At 41.1% G+C, this 22,132-nt stretch overlaps 1 protein-coding gene across 1 annotated transcript in view; it reads left to right on the top strand.

The window, feature by feature from the left end:
- Positions 1 to 22,132, top strand: part of LOC126260602 (nephrin-like) — a 769,721-nt gene that overhangs the window by 478,926 nt on the left and 268,663 nt on the right. Inside the window, exons 3-4 of the mRNA XM_049957938.1 lie at positions 1,011 to 1,216; positions 21,051 to 21,164. Of these exons, the coding sequence (XP_049813895.1) occupies positions 1,011 to 1,216; positions 21,051 to 21,164 (320 nt within the window). The remainder of the gene's footprint in view (positions 1 to 1,010; positions 1,217 to 21,050; positions 21,165 to 22,132) is intronic.

The raw sequence follows: 22,132 nt of genomic DNA, 5'->3' as shown, positions 1-22,132 counted from the left end.
GCTTTACCATTGGTCAGTTAACTCAACAGCCAATAGCAAAACAACATTCCCCCGCGTCAGTCCGCGCTTTTCATCAATAACCAATCGCAAAATAGTAAACCTAACGACTGCACTTCTTACCGACGTAATTATCTAGTATGCTGAAGTTTTGTTTATGCATAAAGTTATTTACTATTGTTATTTATACCTGAATTAACTTTCCCTTTACCATAAACTTACTTTACAAATATATTCTAAAAAAAGTCCCCTTCGTCCACATCCATACTTCTTCGAAATGTTCCCACAGTAAATCCCACTACATAACTCGGTAAACAATTATCTGCATATTAACCTTAAACCACACTGAGGCATCATTCATACTGCTAAAACACATTTATAACATTTTGCATACAGAAAAAGACATAATAGCACTTTATGAAAATAGTAGAACAGTTTATGAAAAACATTCTATTACTTTAGTGCACTCTAGTGGGCACAATCGAAACTAAAATCACTGTCACCCTATCCAATATTGTCCTCTATCGGCTGATACATAAACTACGTGCGCGTCCAGTCTCGCGTCACCATCTGTCACTATCCAGCTCTGAGACACATCTCCCACTTAACCGCCTCCAAGGCAGGATCGTTATATGGCGCTACGCCTCACCATCTACACAAGAAGAAACGTCCATCGTAATAAAATAAATCAGAGCTCAGGCACAAGGGTTTAGGTGTTCCTATTTCTTATGCGTTGTACGAGAGCGGAACGGTCGTGAGGTTCTATGAATCGTCTGACACTTATGTACCTATTGCAATGTAATCGTGCAGATGTAGACGCATGCACGTACGTCGCTGCTGCTGTCGCTGGTCTACTGGTGGGACTCCTACGTTATCGCGCCCTTTGTTCACCCTGTGCGGCTGTTGTCGGCGCATTCACAGGAGCAGCGACGTACTCTCGCGGCGCCTTCCGTGGTGTATTAACTGTACTGTACTGTGCTGTACTCTGCCTTGACGCTGTGCTGTGCCCGCAGCTTTGACGCGCGCACGTCACCTCTGGCGGGCGCGGTGCGCTGGCAGGACGAGCGCGCGCTCAGCCAGCGCGCCGTCTTCCTCTACAAGCGGCCGTCGGCGCTCGTCATAGAGAACGTGCGCGAGGCGGACGCCGCCGTCTACCGCTGCCGCGTCGACTTCCGCCGATCGCCTACCAGGAACTACAAGGTCAACTTCACCGTCATCGGTAAGCCTTCCTCCAACGCTCAGTTTCTTCCGTACGGCAAACAGGAAATATTTATGTTGTTGTTGTGGCTTTCAGTCCAGAGACTGGTTTGATGCAGCTCTCCATGCTACTCTATCCTGTGCAAGCTTCTTCGTCTCCCAGTACCTTTTGCAACCTACATCATTCTGAATCTGTTTAGTGTATTCATCTCTTAGTCTCCCTCTACGATTTTTACCCTCAACACTGCCCTCCAATACTAAATTGGTGATCCCTTAATGCCTCATAATATGCCCTACCAATCGATCCCTTCTTCTAGACAAGTTGTGCCACAAACTCCTCTTCTCCCCAATTCTATTCAATACCTCCTCATCAGTTACGTGGACTACCCATCTAATCTTCAGCATTCTTCTGTAGCACCACATTTCGAAAGCTTCTATTCTCTTCTTGTCTAAACTATTTATCGTCCACGTTTCACTTCCATACATGGCTACACTCCATACAAATACTTTCAGAAAAGAAGAAATGGCTGTGAGCAGTATGGGACTTAACTTCTGAGGTCGTCAGTCCCATAGAACTTAGAACTACCTAAACCTAACTAACCTAAGGACATCACATACATCCATGCCCGAGGCAGGATTCGAACCTGCGACCGTAGAGGTCGCGCGGTTCCAGACTGTAGCGCCTAGAACCACTCGGCCACTCCGGCCGGCTTTCAGAAAAGACTTACTGACACTTAAATCTATACTCGATATTAACAAATTTCTCTTATTCATTATTAAAACTACTCCTGCATTACCCCTATTTAATTTTGTATTTATAACCCTGTATTCATCTGACCAGAAGTCTTGTTCCTCCTGCCACCGAACTTCACTAATTAGCACTATATCTAACTGTACCTTATCCATTTCCCTTTTTAAATTTTCTAACCTACCTGCCCGGTTAATGGATCTGACATTCCACGCTCCGATACGCAGAACGCCAGTTTTCTTTCTCCTGATAACAACGTCGTCCTGAGTAGTCCCCACCCGGAGATCCGAATGGGAGACTATTTTACCTCCGGAATATTTTACCCAAGAGGAAGCCACCATCATTTAACCATACATTAAAGATGCACGCCCACTGGAAAAATTACGGCCGTAGTTTCCCCTTGCTTTCATCCGTTCGCAGTACCAGCACAGCAAGGCTGTTTCGGTTAGTGTTACAAGGCCAAATCATTCAATCATCCAGACTGTTGCGCCTGCAACTACTGAAAAGGCTGCTGCCCCTCTTCAGGAACCACTCATTTGTCTCTCCTCTCAATAGATACCCCTCCGTTTAGATTAGATTAGATTAGTACTTGTTCCATAGATCATGAATACGACACTTCGTAATGATATGGAACGTGTCAGGTTAATAAAAGGTGTCTATACAAGATATTACATTAGACAAAATATTACATGACGCACAACGCCGTTGTGGTTGCACCTACGGTACGGCTATCTGTATCGCTGAGGCACGCAAGCCTCCCCACCAATGGCAAGATCCATGGTTCACGGGGGGGGTTATGTTGTTAAGTACATGAAAAATTTAGAGGACATCGTAAGGTCGTATCTTCAACACACTGATTTAATTTCGTTTGAAATTTGCTACTTTTATTATAGTCTTCAATAATACACGCACACAGATTATTATATTATGTAAGGTTACACTAATGTATTGGTGGTCTACAGAGATAATAGTGAAAACTCGCAATGAATACCTCTAACATTTGTTATTAAAATAAAAAAGAATGTCAGTTTGAGTAAAAACTAACAAAGAACATTATTACAGTCTCCGTTAATTGTCAGGAAGTCTGTCAATGAAGGAACTTTCCTCTGGGTCACAAAATGATCTAAAGCAGTGTTTTCCAACCTTTCTTAGACCATTACCTGTGAATGCAACCAGGTCTTACGACAGTACCCCCCACCTTCCCCCTACCATCAATCTTCCCACCGTCACTGTTTTTGCACCTAAATAAACATCGCAATGAAAAAGAACTTCCTTTGAACACTTTTGTTTTAAAAATAGTAGAGGATGAATGATATTTTGTTTTGAGGGTGTTTTATTGCTTCACAAACTAATGATTCAGTGAGACAACTGGTAATGCTTATGTCTGACAACCATTTTCGTATCTGAGTTATTTTCAGTAAGTGCTCTAGATCTACTCAGCTACTTCTCTTAACAATACTATTGTTATCAGTCCTGTACTTTGCCATTACTTGTTTTAATTTTCATTGCTATTACACCCAAAAATCTACTCACACATCTATACATCATAAATCCCACATTTCTTTCCCACGTGACATTTGTTGTGTGTCGGGGTAGAAGAGATGGACTGACAGACAGACAGAGAGAATATGATGAAGCAATTCCCACTGCATTTCGGGTAATAACCACTTTTTCTTCTCAGGTAAGAAAGCTACCAGCAACAGTGAGGATAAGCACTTGTTACAATGCATGCTTCTAGTGCGCTACTACTTTCCCTAGTGACACTTGGTTCACTTGCGCCTCCATTTAAAATGAACCAAGTTAACATGTGTGAGCTATAGTTACTGTTCGTATATCATGTGATTGCTGGATATCTTAATTCTGAACTAGCAGAAATTGGAAGACTTCAGGCTGTTAACGATTTGTGTCTGTCTACCCTAGTAATAATAACAACAATAATAATGTTTACAGCACCAGAAAAGACTTGTAAACATGGCCTTTACCTTAAGAGCAATAACCACTTCTTCATCTTAGATATTATGAAACAAATCTCCTCTACTGCAACCTCCTTGCTTTCCGTGTTTTGGGAGGAGACAATATGGTCCAAAATAAGAATCAACTGTTTAGCACACATGGCCTACAGAATGCGTAACTTAAGCAATATGGGCACTTGTTCAGTAGGAGAGATGTGTTTCAGACTGGCAATGAAGAACCAGTGCTCATAGTTTATACAGTATGCACTTTTCAGCCCTCCTTTTCTGGACATTTTTCTTGTTTTGATCCATACTGTCACCTCTGAAAACATGGAAAGGAAAGAGCTTGCAGTAGAAGAAATGGGTTTCACAGTATCGAAGATGAAGAAGTACTGATAGGTTTTAAGCTATGCATTTTACAACCTATGTTTACAACGCATTTTTGCTTCAAATTATTGTTTCTGTCATATTCCTGAATACTGAGCATTCCTCCTGGGACAACCTGCATACCGTTGTGCTTTCAATTAGTTTATTTATCTGTTCAGAAGTGAGCAACGAATCAGTTTCTGATCTATTGAAGAAAATGCTTACAAAAGGGAGGTATTCATGAGGTACTTAGCATTTGTTACATATATGTCTTAGAATGATTACTGTATCGGACAAAGCACACAATATTTGTGTAGTAGGTTGGACAATGCGAGAAACCTGTAATCTCCATAACACTAGTAACTGAGAAAAAATTATTATTTATGACTTATAGTCAACATTAGTCTTAGAAAATTGTGACAGTAGTAAAGAACTTCTAAAACTAATTTGGATTCATGACTGAATCACAACCAAACTATTTTGCTTTTATCCATTAAATCGTTTGATTTTACTCTTCACGAGTAGTTACCCCCAGCTCGGGAATCGCGGATCTAAAGGTATGTAGATCAGTAAATTTTACTTCAGAGATTGGATGCAAAACTGATATAGACATTACAAATTTAAAACCTCCACATTCCCAGCATATTTGGGAATGTTGAGCACCTTCATGTACACTAACTTTTGCGCTTACTTTTATAAGATGTCTCTGGAAGAACAAACTCACTAACTGCTATTTCTGGTAAGTGTAGAGTTTGTCTTGGAACATTTACAACAGATCTTCCCCAATGGCCACTGTAACAGTCTCTGTGTTCCATGAATCGTTGATGTTCAGTGGAGACGACGGGTTCCCTTATAGGTCTAGTTTTAAAAGGGCAAGATTTTCTAACAAGAGAGTCAAAAACTTGACCCATTGACGAATCACTGGTTGGTCGATTTCGATTACATGGAAAGGGAAAGGCTTGTTTCAGGCACTCGTTAAATGGTCTGGCGTTTTAGCTGCAAATTTCTCATTAATGATTTCCCACAACTGGAAATACTACTTTCACACAATCTAGCCGTTTGGCATGATGTACTACAAAGCGGAGATATCTGAAAGCAGTCCTTTTCTTGTTCTGTCCACGTGCAGAATCACAGAACGTTGTCAACTGTTTCACCTCTTCGCCAAGCTCACAGAATGTAAAATGATGTGAAATAGAACACCCTTCATACGCCCGTGGCTTTATGTGGAGCCGTCTCTGGGTATGTATAGAATACCTATTATCCACTAGACAAAATTTATGTATTGAAGGAGAAGAGTGAAAGCAGTCTGCGATAACATGCGTCTTTAGTCGATAATTTAGTTGTGGATAAATTCTTTTGTACATTCATGATCACTGCATCCTCATCAAAATCTTTCTTGGAAATGAGCCTCGCAAATTGTTTATGTGCGTAAAACCTTTCACCGTTCTTATTATGCAGTTTGCTTTGAATGTCTAAGTAAACCACCGAGCTTCAGTTTCCTTTCTCTCTGCACAATCTTTGCTAAGTGAATTTACTTTTACATTCTATCCCAAACTCAGCTACATAAGTGTCGCATGTACTGCAAGTATCCGTGCAAGGATATCAAAAACTTACATTCCATTTGTAACACAATATTTCCTGTAGCTTTCATACGATCCTAGTCTACTGGGAGTATCCATAAAAATAGCATGCATTTTCTTAACTAATAACCTACCTGGCAAGTACATTTTTAGTGAATCATGTATACTACAACAGCTCTGCGTTATTTTACAGGAATGTTTTAAAAGTAGGGCAATTTGGAGATATGCGGGACAATAAAAAAATGTAAAGAATGGTTCACTACACGACAGGATTTTCATATGGTTCAGTACAAAGAGGGAGAGTGGTGATCTTGTTTCAGGACTGAGATTGCAGGAAAAAACCACAAATTTGAAGAAGAAAAAGCAGAAAATACTTCACTATAGCTACTAACTGAATCATCTGGAAAATGTCTGTAGTAACTATCAATATTGTCTGAAAAGTCACTAATAAACAACACGTACAACAAGTATCCGAAACATCAGGCGTTATTTCTACATATGTTGATAACTCTCCTTCAAGAAAAGATGTTAGTCCCTTCCGACCAAGAAATCCACAGCCCAGACACAAATTTGCTTGGCATACCATAGGATCGTATTTTCGACAACAAGAGTAGGTGTGGTATTCAATCAAACACTTCCTGGACTGTATCTACCTGACTGCCTTCATCCATAGCTTTCAAGATTTCGTGTGAGAAAACTGCAAGTTGAGTTTCACATAATCCATGTTATCGAAATCCATACTGCTTGACATGGAAAAGGTCATTCTGGCCGAGGTCCTTCATTACTGGATGTAACGTGCGACTTCTTCCAACCGTTGAAACACAGCATTTGTGGAGGGATTTTCAGTTTTGTGTGGTTAAAAGAGTGGTTAGCTCAGCGGCTAATTCGGTACAGAAGGTGATGGGAATTCATCAGCTCTTTCGCAACACCAGTGGCACTAATATCCATTTTACTCATCTTTGCAGTGGTACGAGAATTAAATTGAGTTAATACTCTGTGTTTTTCTTTGTACAGGAACATTTGGTAACGGAGTTAAGCTTTTTTAGAATGAGATTTTCACTCAGCAGCGGAGTGTGTTCTGATATGAAACTTCCTGGCAGATTAAAACTGTGTGCCGGAGCGAGACTCAAACTTGGGACTTTTGCCTTCCGCGGTCAAGTGCTTTACCATCTTAGTTACCCAAGCACGACTCACGCCCCGTCCCCACAACTTCAGTTCTGCCACTACCCCGTCTCCTACCTTCCAAACTTGAGGAGAGTTTCTGTGCCTGAATAGGATGTTGAATGAGGCCCCCAGGGCATTCACATTGAGTGCACTTGTGTTCCTTCCGATCCCTTGTAGCCATTTCCTCAAGGCCCACCATTATTTACTACATGTCTGAACTACCACCTACATTATTAAGTTTGTCTTCATTTGACCTGGGCATGAAACGTTTCCTAACAAGTGACCTTAGTTCAAAATGGTTCAAATGGCTCTGAGCACTGTGGGACTTAACAGCTGAGGTCATCAGTCCCCTAGAACTTAGAACTACTTAACCTAACTAACCTAAGGACATCAGACACACTCATGCCCGAGACAGGATTCGAACCTGCGACCGCAGCGGTCGCGCGGTTCCAGACTGTAGCGCCTACAACCGCTCAGCCACTCCGGCCGGCCTTCTGACCTTAGTCTCACTGGCTCAGTTCCAGTATTAGCGGGAGACAGCACATCGAATTTGTAGGGTGCCTGGACCTACTATTGACACGCCGCTCATAGTCAAGTGGACGAGTAATGAAGACAACATACAAAGGAGAGGATAGTACATGTATGCCGGCCGCGGTGGCCGAGCGGTTCTAGACACTTCAATCTGGAACCACGCGACTGCTACGGTCGCAGGTTCGAATTCTGCCTCGGGCATGGATGTGTGTGATGTCCTTAGGTTAGTAAGGTTTAAGTAGTTCTAAGTTCTAGGGAACTGATGACCTCAGATGTTAAGTCCCATAGTGCTCAGAGCCATTTGAACCATTTGATAGTACATATAGTAGCTGTATTGTCTCTAGTACACCCATCCGTAAAAGCTACCAATGCAGACTGACATCAGCAAGAAAAACGTATCTGAAATTGAGAAAGTTGTTAACATATAATGTAACTTTAAATACTAGGAAACATTTCAGAAAGCATTTTCCTGGAGTATAGGCATGTACTGAAGTGAAACGTGGGCGATTAACGGGTCAGAGTAGAAGAGAATAAAGGATTTTGAAATAGGGTCCTACAGGAGAATTCAGGTTTACTGAATAGAGTTAAGGAGAAAGGAAAATTACGGCACAATTGGACAAAAATAAATACATTTCCTTTGTCGTGAACACATCCTGAGGCAATAAGGAATCGTCAAATAGGGAGGACGCATGATAGCTAAAAATTTTATGGGGCTTAGTTGTAGTAAGTTGATTCAAATTGATGTAGGTTGCACATGTTATACAGTGATGAAGAGGCTTTCACTGAATGGATTAACGTGGGGAGCTCCATCATACCACACTTCGGACTGAAGTCCACAACAGCCCCATAAGACTGTTCGCATCAGTCCCCTCGATCATATTCAGATCTGTCGACGTCGCAAACTGGTCTGTTACAGTAAAACCGTTCTCTGACGACCACATATCTGACGTATTTGTCAAGGAAAGTTGCCAAACAGATTTTTTAAGAAATTGTTTTGTTTTATTTTGACAACTAGCATCGGCATTTCAATATGCCATCCTCAGGCCCTGCATATTAAAGTTGGTATACATGTAGTGTGTAAGAAGGTATACCACAATTAATTTGGCAGAAAAGTAAGCGTAATAATAAACGTTCTTAAAACCTATAAAATGAAATTAGCAACGTTAAGACAAGTACTTGTGAACATACAGCACGAGAACGTAGAATATGTACACATACTGATTAGCACTAAAACTGCTTTAACATCATTTCAGAAGACCAAAAACAGGCAGTAGAGGTAATAGTAGGTTCTACATGTTGCGACAGAAAATTAGTAGGACAGAAATTTGTAGTAAATGTAACATACATTGTTTATCATTAATTGTAACTAATGTAAGGAAATAAAGAAAGGCGGTGGATCATAAAAATATTACGGAACATGTATTCTGTTGGAATTTGTGAAAGACAAAAAATACGTGTAACATAATTATTATAAATTTCGTAATAGACAAGTAATAAGATATAGTATCACATACGAGTACGTGGCTATTGTGACAGTGTGTACTGTATTAACATCTTGACACCTTATTGAAAGTCCAAAGTAATTTAGCCACTGTATTAACTCGTGGAAAATAGGTTACTTGATTTAGTAGGTGTTACACTTTAGGACCCTGACACGACTGTCTGAATTTTATTATTGCTAATACCGACTGTGCGAATATTGGTTTAAGCTAAGAGAGGAAATCATTTGTGTAGATAAATTAATTTGCTAAAATCTGAAAACAGAAGAGTATAATTCGAGAAGTGTTACCCCCCGATGCCGCACCAACTCGTAACAAGAGAAACCTCTACTCTCTGAGAGTAAAAAACTGAACTTGAGCCAAATGGGTGCCTCTAATTGGAAGAAAGCCGGAAACATTAGTAGCATCCTGTTCCGGTGTTCTTAACGCTATTTATATAGAATTCAGACAGCTTACATGACATCTTCTTCCTACACCAGTGGTGAAGGATTTAAGGCGCCTAAATATACTCGGCACATGACTGCGCAGTCGCTCTAATACTGTGTCTTGTGTAATTTGGCAGACACTCAAAGGGTTCATTACGTACGTTAGGCCTGTGTAGCAGGTGAGGTAATTGGCCTTCTAAATTCTGTACTTATCAGTGCAAATAGAGAAATGTATCTTTGTGGTTGGCGAAATCCAGAAATTACACAGTGACACATACTAGGAACTGTGTTGTCGCGAGTATAAAGTTTTAATGTTAAAGGGGTACTCTCGGACGTTGGTTATCGTGTGTTATAGGTCACCGCCTTCCGAAACACACTTCCGCTGTTCCTTCTTCGCCATTAGTTGTATTTTATAATGTCTCTCTTTGGTATATCTTGCCAAATAAAATTTGGGCAATTCCAAATTTAGTGATGAAAAGAAATACGTTTAATCACATTCATCGTCAGGGGATTTATTTCAAAGATTATACCAGTTCGTTCACAAGATAAATGCAATCTACTTCACCAGTAATAAATCTTTCTGGCAAATTTTTATTCGGTTCGTCGGTGGCCTACAGCTGTATATAAGAGAGGGTTATAAGCTTAGTAATAAAAATAAGTGCCGAACTTGGGTGTAACCAGTTTTATAAGCATCACAACTTGTCAGAGAAAACTGTTGCCGCAGGCGGAAAGGCTTCCCCTTGTCTCTATGCCCTACTAAAGTGTCGTGCAGTCATTTGTTCTACCGAACCTTCATCACTACGATGTAACCTAAAATGGCACAAGTAGTGAGAATGTTATATGGTTACAATTAACCTAGGCTGCTTGTGTGTATTATATCTGCAATATCCGTCTATACGACCATCAGCACTTCATTCACCATGTTACGTTAGTTGTAGCCAGGCATCTTACCACACGCTGTGTTTTCTTCATCGGCTTGTCAGTGCACAAGCAACCCTGTACCTTGCGTCAGAGATTAAATACCGGTTACCTATAGCCGACACGGCATAAGAAAACCACTGAGAGTTGCAGCGGGCTGGGCGCAGCTGGTTCGCGCACCTATCACAATGCGTCATGTAACGCGAGTCTGTAAACCTCTCTACGGTAACACCTCAGTATTGTCACAGCTCTACAGGCGGCTGTTGTTTCGTCTACGGATGTTTGCGATCCGCAGCTGGAAGCTGGAAGAAGCCCTCCTAGCTGTCAGATATTCTCTCAACGTCTTCGTTTCTACAGGGTGTTACAAAAAGGTACGGCCAAACTTTCAGGAAAAATTCCTCACACACAAATAAAGAAAAGATGTTATGTCGACATGTGTCCGGAAACACTTAATTTCCATGTTAGAGCTCATTTTAGTTTCGTCAGTATGTACTGTACTTCCTCGATTCATCGCCAGTTCGCCCAATTGAAGGAAGGTAATGTTGACTTCGGTGCTTGTGTCGACATGCGACTCATTGCTCTACAGTACTAGCATCAACCACATCAGTACGTAGCATCAACAGGTTAGTGTTCATCACGAACGTGGTTTTGCAGTCAGTGCAATGTTTACAAATGCGGGTTGGCAGATGCCCATTTGATGTATGGATTATCACGGGGCAATTGACGTGGCGCGGTACGTTTGTATCGAGACAGATTTCCAGAACGAAGGTGTCCCGACAGGAAGACGTTCGAAGCAATTGACCGGCCTCTTAAGGAGCACGGAACATTCCAGCCTATGACTCGCGACTGGGGAAGACCTAGAACGACTAGGACACCAGCAATGGACGAGGCAATTCTTCGTGCAGTTGACGATAACCCTAATGTCAGCGTCAGAGAAGTTGCTGCTGTACAAGGTAACGTTGACCACGTCACTGTATGGAGAGTGCTACGGGAGAAACAGTTGTTTCCGTACCATGTACAGCGTGTGCAGACACTATCAGCAGCTGATTGGCCTCCACGGGTACACTTCTGCGAATGGTTTATCCAACAATGTGTCAATCCTCATTTCAGTGCAAATGTTCTCTTTACGGATGAGGCTTCATTCCAACGTGATCAAATTGTAAATTTTCAGAATCAACATGTGTGTGCTGACGAGAATCCGCACGCAATTGTGCAATCACGTCATCAACATAGATTTTCTGTGAACGTTTGGGCAGGCATTGTTGGTGATGTCTTGATAGGGCCCCATGTTCTGCCAACTACGCTCAATGGAGCAAGTTATCATGATTTCATACGGGATACTCTACCTGTGCTGCTAGAACATGTGCCTTTACAAGTACGACACAACATGTGGTTCATGCACGATGGAGCTCCTGCACATTTCAGTCGAAATGTTCGTACGCTTCTCAACAACAGATTCGGTGACCGATGGATTGGTAGATGCGGACCAATTCCATGGCCTCCACGCTCTCCTGACCTCAACGCTCTTGACTTTCATTTATGGGGGCATTTGAAAGCTCTTGTCTACGCAACCCCGGTACCAAATGTAGAGACTCTTCGTGCTCGTATTGTGGACGGCTGTGATACAATACGCCATTCTCCAGGGCTGCATCAGCGCATCAGGGATTCCATGCGACGGAGGGTGGATGCATGTATCCTCGCTAACGGAGGACATTTTGAAAATTTCCTGTAACAAAGTGTTTGAAGTCACGCTGGTACGTTCTGTTGCTGTGTGTTTCCATTCCATGATTAATGTGATTTGAAGAGAAGTAATAAAATGAGCTCTAACATTGAAAGTAAGTGTTTCCGGACACATGTCCACAAAACATATTTTCTTTCTTTGTGTGTGAGGAATGTTTCCTGAAAGTTTGGCCGTACCTTTTTGTAACACCCTGTATAGTACTCTGCCTGCGTCCATCTATAGAAGAAAACCGTTCCCATACTCTTTCATTATTGCTACGGTCCACCTCTGGAATTAGCTAACGGCACCCTGAGCAAAATTATATCTCTAGTTTTTAAGAAGAAGGAATTCCTTCTGCCACTGTCATAACATTTCCAAACAAATTAACGTATATGACCAGTTTTCCCTCAGTGAGACAGTAAAGTAAATGCTTCCAAGTACTCCCATTTACGTTTCTTCCTCTTTTGATTTATCGGTAAGTCGCACGACTATTTTCCCTGCCATAATTAATTGTGTTTTTCTAAATTCCTTTCTCCTCCCTTCTTCCACCCAATCTGTTATGACCATTGTTGCTAGCTCTCCTAGTTTAAATCTACTTTTCTGCAAGCTTTTTTATTCTGTTGTAGTCATGAATGAACGTAAACTGTTTTCTTCTCTTTCTACACTGTAGTAAGTAGTAAGATGTAACTTACAACATACTTAACGTAATCAAAGTAATGGAAAAAAGTAGACTGCCTGGTTAAGCGGATCTGGTGGCCCTAATCGCGCCAGGTTAAATAAATAAACAAATAAATAAAACTAATTTTCAGCATCCTCCTTTTACTCCAGATCTCAAACTCTTAGATTCTCTTCTTTTTCAGTTTTCCCACAGTGGACTGTAGTTCACTTCCATAAAATGTTGTGCTCCAAATGTACATTTTCACGAATATCGTCCTCGAATTGAGGTCTATTTTTGACCTAGGAGACTTATTTAAGCGAGGAATGCTCTCTTTACCGATGCTAGTGTGTTCTTTATATCCTTCTCACTTCGTCCATAAGAGTTATTTTCTGTCCAAGGTAGCAGAAACCCTCAGTTCGCGGTCCACAATTTTCATGTTAAATTTATCGCCAAACTCATTTCAGCCACTACTAATTATTGTATTTTCAACATTACAGCACGGTCTGCAATCGTGATAATCTAATATATAAGATACAACCAGCCTCGATTGCGGTAACGAAACCTACCTTTACCTAGGTTTCAGCCCAAGTAATTGAGCCTTCTTCAGAAGATATAACTGAATGTATAATATGTCTAAGAGGGCATAATCTGGATATAATCTATTTTAGTTTTATTTCCAGACTATGCCCTCTTAGACATATTATAGATTCAGGTGTATCTTCTGAAGAAGGCTCAATTACTTGGGCTGAAACCTAGGTAAAGGTTGGTTTAATTACCGAAATCGAGGCTGAGAGTTTATTATATATTACTACTCATTACTTCCACTTTTCTTACTTTTGTCTCAGTCCATATTATGCCCTCATTTGACTGTCTTTTCCAACCAAGAGTCCCGTTACTTCCGTCTCACTCTCACTGAAGGTAGTGGTGCCATCAGCAGTCTGGTTATTGGTATACTTCCACCCCAAATTTTAAACCCACTCCGGTAAGGAGAAGTGAGCTACAGACTGGTGCAGCAACTGTCATTATAGAAATTCTGGACAAGAGCCGGAATGATTAGCGAAGAAGTTAACACAGTAAATATTAGATTTACTTGTATCTCTCCGAGTGTACAAATGCTCATTGCAAATAATGCAGTAAAAAATAAGACTGAAGATCATACAATAGCAACAAGGATGAGGCTCTGTGAAGTAAGCACAAACGATCGTTTCTTGAATGCATGGTGTCTGTTCCTTTGAAAGAACACTGCAGCTGATAGCACTGACAAACGATGGTATTGGACCTGTGACCAGGTGACGTTTGCATAGCGTCACATATCGTAGTGGCTCCAACTGCGAGTGCCCTGTATGGCTGCCGCCGGACGTCCTACATTGCGACAGCAGAGGGCGCTCGCTATCCTCCGAGCCGCTGGGGGCATGGATGAGCAGGCATGCTGCACTGGGTCCGATGGATGTTGCACAACCAATGTCGGCATGTGACGGAAACTTGCAATTCCGCTGCCAACTTCATGACGCCTGTAGGGTGGTATCGATATGTCATACCACAGTTTCAACGATAGGGGAAAGAGATTCCTTCGTTTTCTTAGATCCTATTTAATACGAACACTTCTCTTATTATCTTCTATTCTCATTGACTCCTTTTGGTATTTACACATGTTTTGAGTCCCCCATCTTCCCACATAGCTTTATACGACTGCTCTACAGAGTATAAAACATTTTTACCCATTTTATCTTCTTCTGAGTCGAGAAGTCCTGTGAAGGGATCTACATTAATTGCAAGTCTTCCCTCCATTACCAAGTGCAATATCAGAACCCTCAGGTACTTTTATCTGTCCTAAAACCAAACTAATCATCTTGTAACAGATCCTCCATTTTCTTTTTCACTTTTCTGCACATTAGTTTTACTATAGGGTGCATGAACTGTCAAGCTGCTTATGCTGTTTAACTCATCTGTTTGTCATACTTTTCTTGAGTTCGTGAGTGATATTCATCGGAAAGTTCTATAGTATGTCAAATATTAGTCAATATTTTGTGAAGAATCGTATAAAATTTTGACTCAGTAACCCTTGTAGGTCACTATTTTTATGCGATGTAAATGTATGGGAAATTCAGATTTGCCGCGGGGCAGATGCGGCGGATACATTCCAATGTGACTGGCCAGTGTAGACGTCAACAGTTTGTGTGGTTCACGAATGGAATCACACGGACGCAGGGGACAGCTGGGTTCGCCTCGCTGCACAGGCGACAGCACCGCCGCGTGTATCTATCGCCTCCAGTTGCTTTCTCCGGGCTCGGCTCACATGTCGCTGCTCGTTTGTTATTCCGCGGTAATGAATGCTTCCCAGGACGCTGATGAACGTGCCCGTCATTGTTCGCCTTAATCTGCGCGGACAGCCTGAAATACCTTCCGATCCAATAAACAGCTGACGCTGTTTCGCTCGTTAGCTCATACCACACGGTCAGAATTTAGGATGCCGCTTTTTTACCGGGTCCCTGCTGGAATGTGTCCAGTGATGAACGACGACTGGTTCTTCGGTTCCGCTCTCCATTCAGAAAATAAGTTCGTCAGCCGTTGCAACTGTTGGCCCGATAAAGGAATGAGAAGTATCACACAAAGGCATTTCTTCTTTACTGCGTTGTAGCCAAAGTCATGGTACGTGTTCAACTGATTACTTCTTTTCTATGTAGTATACACTTCTTTTTGCTACATCTCTTAGCGGAATTCCTAAGAACGAAACCCGATCCATAATGAATGAATTTCTGAGAGCACTTTGCGGGACACGCATAATACTTATGAAATATATGTCTTGATTAGGTCAATTTCTATGACCAAGATAAGAGCATTTCTCTCACTTGCAACTGCTGCAGCGTGAAAAATTAACTCATAAATGTTTGTTATTAAAGATATCATTAAATGTACTTTTCTCTTTTTCTTCTTCTTCTTCTTCTTCTTCTTCTTTAGCGTATCCCATTCCAGTGGAGTATTTTCACATCGTTCCCACCTTCCAAACATCTTCATTTCTGAGCCATCTGGTACCATCGTGTTCAGGCTACCAGCTTCGCGTCTTCAAGCCGCCTCTTTGATGCTCTCCCAATGTCTTTCTTGGGCTCCCATGGTCTCCACTGTACAAACCACGGCGTTACGGATGCAAGGAATCAGGCTCAAGGATAGCGTCAGATCAGTGGGGATTAGAAGGAGAACAAAGGTAACAGAAGTGAGAATGTAATCAGCTATCATCTCAGTTCACGGAACTGATACTAGAGGTAAGAATAATCTTCACAAAGGTTAAAAAACTCTTAATTTGGTCCAGAAAGATTTCCGTTATTCAGGGACGTATATTTTTAACAATATGCCACCAGCACCGAAAAGTGAAGCTACTAATAATGCTCAGGTTAAGAGAATTGTATTGGTAGCCAACTCCTACCCTGTTTCTGACTTTCGTAAAATAACCAGCTGATGCTTATATATTAATGGTATTATCAAACGTAATGAGTAGTACATAAAATCTGAACTCTGTACATCTTCAGTGCAGTAAAGTAGCCATTGCACGTAAATGTTGTAAACAGAGTTTCTATTTGATGATGTGTGGCTACATTAGCCCAAAGATTATCATATGTACTTGTAATCACTTTACTTATGTCTTGACCACGCTTCTCTCTTTCATCAATCTTACGAGTTTCGACCTTTCGTCATTTTCAAAGGCTACCAAAATTGAACACAAAACTGGTATCCGACGATATGAAAATATGATACGTTCCACCATTGACAAGAGACGTACTACGACTACTACAATATGACTTTCTAGCTTACCAGTGCTATGCCGGTCATATAAAAACATTAGATACATTGCATCGCGTCTACATCCTCGAGCACGAGATAAGTTCAAAATGCTACCAAGTGAAAATTTTGGAAGACATGTGGATTAAACCGCTGGGTACGTGCTACATGTTGCGATTTGTTTCTGTTTACAACTCCAATTTTCATCGACACAACGTATAAAATGATTTCAAATCTACTACCTTATTTACAGTGTGTCTTTATATGGCTGACATCGCACTGGTAAGCTGGGTAGCCATATTCTAATCGTCGTAGTATGTCTCTTGTCATTGGTGAAATGTATCATATTTTGATATCGTCTGATATCAGTATTGTGTAATATTTTTGCAGACTTTGAAACTGACGGAAAGTCGAAACGCGTACGGTTGATGAACATAAAGGTATAGTAATTTAAAGTGCACCCAGGTTGTCGCATAGGCTCACAGCATTTTCATGCAAATTGCAGAATAATCATATGTACCTCAGCTTATTGTACATTTACATCTTTTGCGACAAGTTTGTTCCTATCTTTTGAATGAAAATAAGACATTATACCATCTCTTTATCGTTGTAAATACTTACTGGATATCCTACATTCTTGGGAATCTCTTCACGGTGGACCTGACTAACTAAGGCGTACATTTTATGTAATCCATTCTAATAATGTGTGTGAGTAGACCAAATATTAATGTGAATTATATGTACACGCCATCGATTAAGCAAATCACATTCTGAACATGAATCAGCAAACCCTTTAAGAAACTAAACTACTGCATAATAGCGAGAATAACAACATCCGATGTAAACATAAAATATGATGGGCATTCAAAAGACACCCAGTCACTAATGTAAAATAACGGTAACGATTTTATTAACTCAAAAATGTAGTTATACACAGTAGACGTACTAAAAAATAGTCGCCAAAACTGTTGGCACGTTTATCCCATTGAGACCCCAGCCGGTCGATTCCATCCTTTAAGAAGCTAGTAGCTGCTGTCGGATTCAGGCCTGGACCCAGTCACACACTGCGTCATCCATCGCGAATCGATGTCCGCGAATAGCTTCTTTTAGAGGTCTAAACACATGAAAGTCACACGGTGAAAGGTCGGGACTGTACGGTGGGTGTTCCAGCGCTTCCCACCAACACTGTTGCAATGTCGTCACCGCATTGGTTGTGTGTGGGCGGGCATTATCATGAAGGACGACAACGCCACTGGACAACAAGCTTCGCCGTTTCGACTTGATGGTTCGTCTAATGTTCTGTAAAGTAACTTGATAACACTGGCCATTGATGGTGGTTCCCCGTTCCAGGAACTCGACATGCAGTGGGCCCTTGTGGTCAGAAAAGATCATATTGACCTTAGCAGAACTGGTGTGCACGGTTTTTGTTCTCTTTGGAGGTGGTGAAGTCGCTTGTTTCCACTGTTTGCTCTTACGCTTGCTTTCTGGTTCAAAATGGTGACACGATGTTTCGTCACCTGTGACAATACGCGACAGATAGCCTTTTTCCTCCTCATGATAACGTTGCAGATGACCCCCCACTGCTTACAGATTTTTCGAAAGTTCAAATGTTGATGCACTATGGTGTGTTCTGTACCCACGCTAATACCCAGTAACTGATGGATCTCGTCGTCTGTGATTCTGTGGTGGTCCAATACTAAGCATACACTTCCGGAACCATTACCGGCGTGATGACACAATGAGCCTGTCCAGGACGAGCATCGTCTTTCAGTGACTCGCGCTCCTCAAGGAATCGTTTGCGCTATTCCACAACACTTGAACGACTCAGACTGTACTCACCATACACAGCCTTCATCCGTCGATACATTTCAAAGCCTCCAACTTCCTCCACCGTCAGAAATCGAATCACGCCTAGTTGGTCCTGCTTACTGGCCTGCATGTTCGGTAGTGGACGATAAATTTTGTGACCACCTTCTCTTTGGCTTGAAATTACACTGGCGCTATGCAACATCAAACGGTGCGCACATGTCAGTACCTCTATCAATAGGTGGCGCCAACATACCCGCAGTTACGTGGTGCCACCTAACAAGTAAGGCAAAGATAGACGCATTGGCCAGGTTTCATTTCAGTGAACCTCATAGCAAAGGACAGTAATGAAATACTTACACACAATATCAAAAATCAGTCCGAAAATAAGACCGACTGAAGCCAAGATAATGATCTAGCCTTCTTGTCCTTATTTATGTATTTTAACACTTGGTCATATTGACCATACAGCTATCTATATATTTCAAGATTTCATAACACAAATCTGTGTCCGTTTCCTGTTTTGCTAGACCACCCACATGCTCATAGAATATGGTTCGTCTGTGCCCCCCCCCCTCCCCTCCCGTCTAAATAGTACAAGTTGGCCAATTGTATTGCTTTTTTTCTCCTTTTGCTCGATAACCAGAATATGAGGTACTTGCTTCGTGCTAACGCACTTCTTAGTTGAGACTATTGTACCATATAGCACTGTTTCTTTAATGGAACACGCTTCTGCGGCGAAGCGGATGTTTCTTTGGGCTACCGAGTGCTTCGGCAAAAAAAGAAAGCATAATCTAAATTGTTTCTGTCATGAGATTTGGTTCCATCGGTATAAATTTAGTAGGATTCGTGCAACTTTTCGTTAAATTCATTTCGAATTTGCATTTCTGTATCGCCTACTCTGTTACGCAGCAGGTATATACCGCTCAGCAGACGTTTAGCGTTGAGCTCAGATGTTATCACATCATATTTCGGCCAGTATGTGGCAAGTCATTAACCAGACATACGATAATGACACATAACGTGTGAGAATAGCTATCTTTTGGTGGAAAAGAAGGGAGTATCTATGTTCTTGAACTGTGAGAAGATGGTGACAGTCTTGAAGAAAACCACGAAAGGAACAGAGAGCTCTCAGCAGTACAGAATATTTGCGGTAAAGCGTGTGGAAACATCAAAGGTGCAAAATGAATTTTCACTTTGCAGCTGAATGTGCACTGTTATAAAATTCACTGTCAGGTTGAAACTGTATACCGTTTCAAGACTCGAAACAGAAACCTTACCTTTCGTGAACAGTATTTACCATATCAGCTATCCACGCTTTCCTTCGACACAACACAAAATCTGCCAATACCTCCTCACACATATTAAACTTCAAGGGCGAAACGTCGGTTATTTTAGTATTTTAGACTTCATCTATTTTATAAGATGACAAAGGAATACAATCAGATGGATTGTAATAATATTTCTCTGGAAAAGTGTACTGGGTTAGTACTTCTAGAAGAAACAGAGTTGCGGAGAAGCATAGGAGTGGTTCCAGCCATAATTTTTCATTCTGCAGAGGAGTCGCGCTTTTATTCCACGACGCTTTCTATGTGGGAGATTGGGACAGGCAAAAAGAAAACTGAGGGAGTGGCTCATAAGCCGTCCCTAGATAAAACAAAGGTGATGAAATAAATAGCTTGACATACTCAGATAATTTTCTCATGCTTTCTGAAAACGCATATCCAGTATATGTTGTTTGAAGATCTTACACATGGCTGCGAAACAGCAACTGTGTAATTCAGAATAGGCTGAAAACTCAGCCTACCAGTTGCAACTATAGGTTTATTATCCCTTGACTATGGTTTCGATATCTAATAAAAATCTTTTTCAGAAGTGTTGACCTTATTTCATCATATGATGCCACAATAGATTAGAAGAAGCCGAATGGCTCTTGTCATAAACGAAATTGATGAGATAAAGAGTTATTGCAGTCCATGGCTTTAGATATCACCAGATTACATATATCGTATTTCAGAAAGACTACTCAGTAGTAAAAGTCCACAGGTAGAAGCTCTTGTCAACATATAAATGTAATAGGCGACATAAGATAAAATATTTGACTAAGTTACATGTATCTCATGTCAGTTTTTAAAGATATTGCACAAAAAATTGTAGCAAATATTTGAAGAAGCTAAATGAAAACGGTAAGTTGATATTTGGGAGAAATAATTGTTGAGTTCAGGATGAGAACTGCCTATGGGATTCTAGGAACAGAAGTCGTACGACTAAAGACCCAACATTTCAACTGTGGTAAATCTTCAGCAGTTAGATGCGCACTTACAATCGTTTCTATATAACAGTTCAAAAGTATGCGTATGACGTGTAGCTGCGACCGTAAACGTCTTCAACCTATTAGCTTTAAAGTCTAATTCAGCAAATAAGAATTTGGTTAGTATTGTGGATGTGGCGGTAAGAAAATTGGACGACCAGAAAGTACCTTTTCTATCGACTGGTCTTAGATATCAGGCAACCAGTAACGGTCTTTTCTATCGACAGGTCTTAGACGACAGGCTTGAATGGAGATTCTGCATTACTACAGTCTGGATATGTGTTAATTCAATAGACATATCCACGAATTCATACTTATCGTACTTTGATCTAAAAAACAGTTTCATTGTTTCAGTTTCTTTTATGAGTTTAACTGTTTCTAAGAGTGGACTATTATTATTTCAGTGCCACCAAAGCGGATAATCTTTCTGGATGGAAACGGAGAAACCATACCTCACTACACTGTTGGTCCTTACAACGAGGGATCCACAGTGGAAATTACCTGCATTGCTGTCGGAGGTACGTTGAACTAAGAGACAGTTTCATTCAAATTTAAAGTTCAAAATTATTGCAAGAGTGTATTATGCAGATGTGCGTTTAGGGTTCCTGCATGTTAATCTATGACAACGTTCTTTTGACACCAACACCGCTAAGTGTCCATATACGAGGTTTAAGTTAAAGTAGCATATTACTGAAATTGAAATCATTTTAAAAATATATATACACACACACACACACAAAACTTTCGTTACGATTGGTGGTGGTGTTTAGTGTTTAACGTCCCGTCGACAACGAGGTCATTAGAGACGGAGCGCAAGCTCGGGTCAGGGAAGGATTGGGAAGGAAATCGGCCGTGCCCTTTCAAAGGAACCATCCCGGCATTTGCCTGAAACGATTTAGGGAAATCACGAAAAACCTAAATCAGGATGGCCGGAGACGGGATTGAACCGTCGTCCTCCCGAATGCGAGTCCAGTGTGCTAACCACTGCGCCACCTCGCTCGGTTCGTTACGATTGTCTGTGACACATTTCTGAGTGATTATGCCCTGAGTACAGGAGAAGGGGCATTCAAGAATGGCACAAGTCCCTTAAACAGCATCCTTTTATAGGTTGTACAGACTGTACCCAATACTCAAGTTTCGCTAAGCAAGTTTTACCATCAAAACTGTAAAACAAAAAACAGCTGAAAAATACGGTTGTTGGAAAAATTGTTTTCAGAGGGGAAGCTTCCTTTAGTCCTTTTTTGGTCATTCTTTTTAATTTAGAACCTGGTGTGATACGTTTGAAGTAAGTTATTATTTTGTTGCGCTATACTAGGGTCAGTATTCAAAGAACCACCTATGTCATGTTTCAAAAGTCACTTATGAAGATATCCTTCTCACGAATCACCTGTGAAATGAAACAGCCAATTAGCATAGCAATAATGTTACACTATGTATCCAAACACAGTCACAAGATGTTTTCCAACGGCTTATGGTGAACCAATGA

Source organism: Schistocerca nitens, chromosome 5, assembly GCF_023898315.1.
Source record: "Schistocerca nitens isolate TAMUIC-IGC-003100 chromosome 5, iqSchNite1.1, whole genome shotgun sequence".
Classification (NCBI taxonomy): Eukaryota; Metazoa; Arthropoda; class Insecta; order Orthoptera; family Acrididae; genus Schistocerca; species Schistocerca nitens.
Note: the sequence above shows the minus strand (reverse complement) of the source record. Positions and strands in the feature narration are given on the sequence as shown.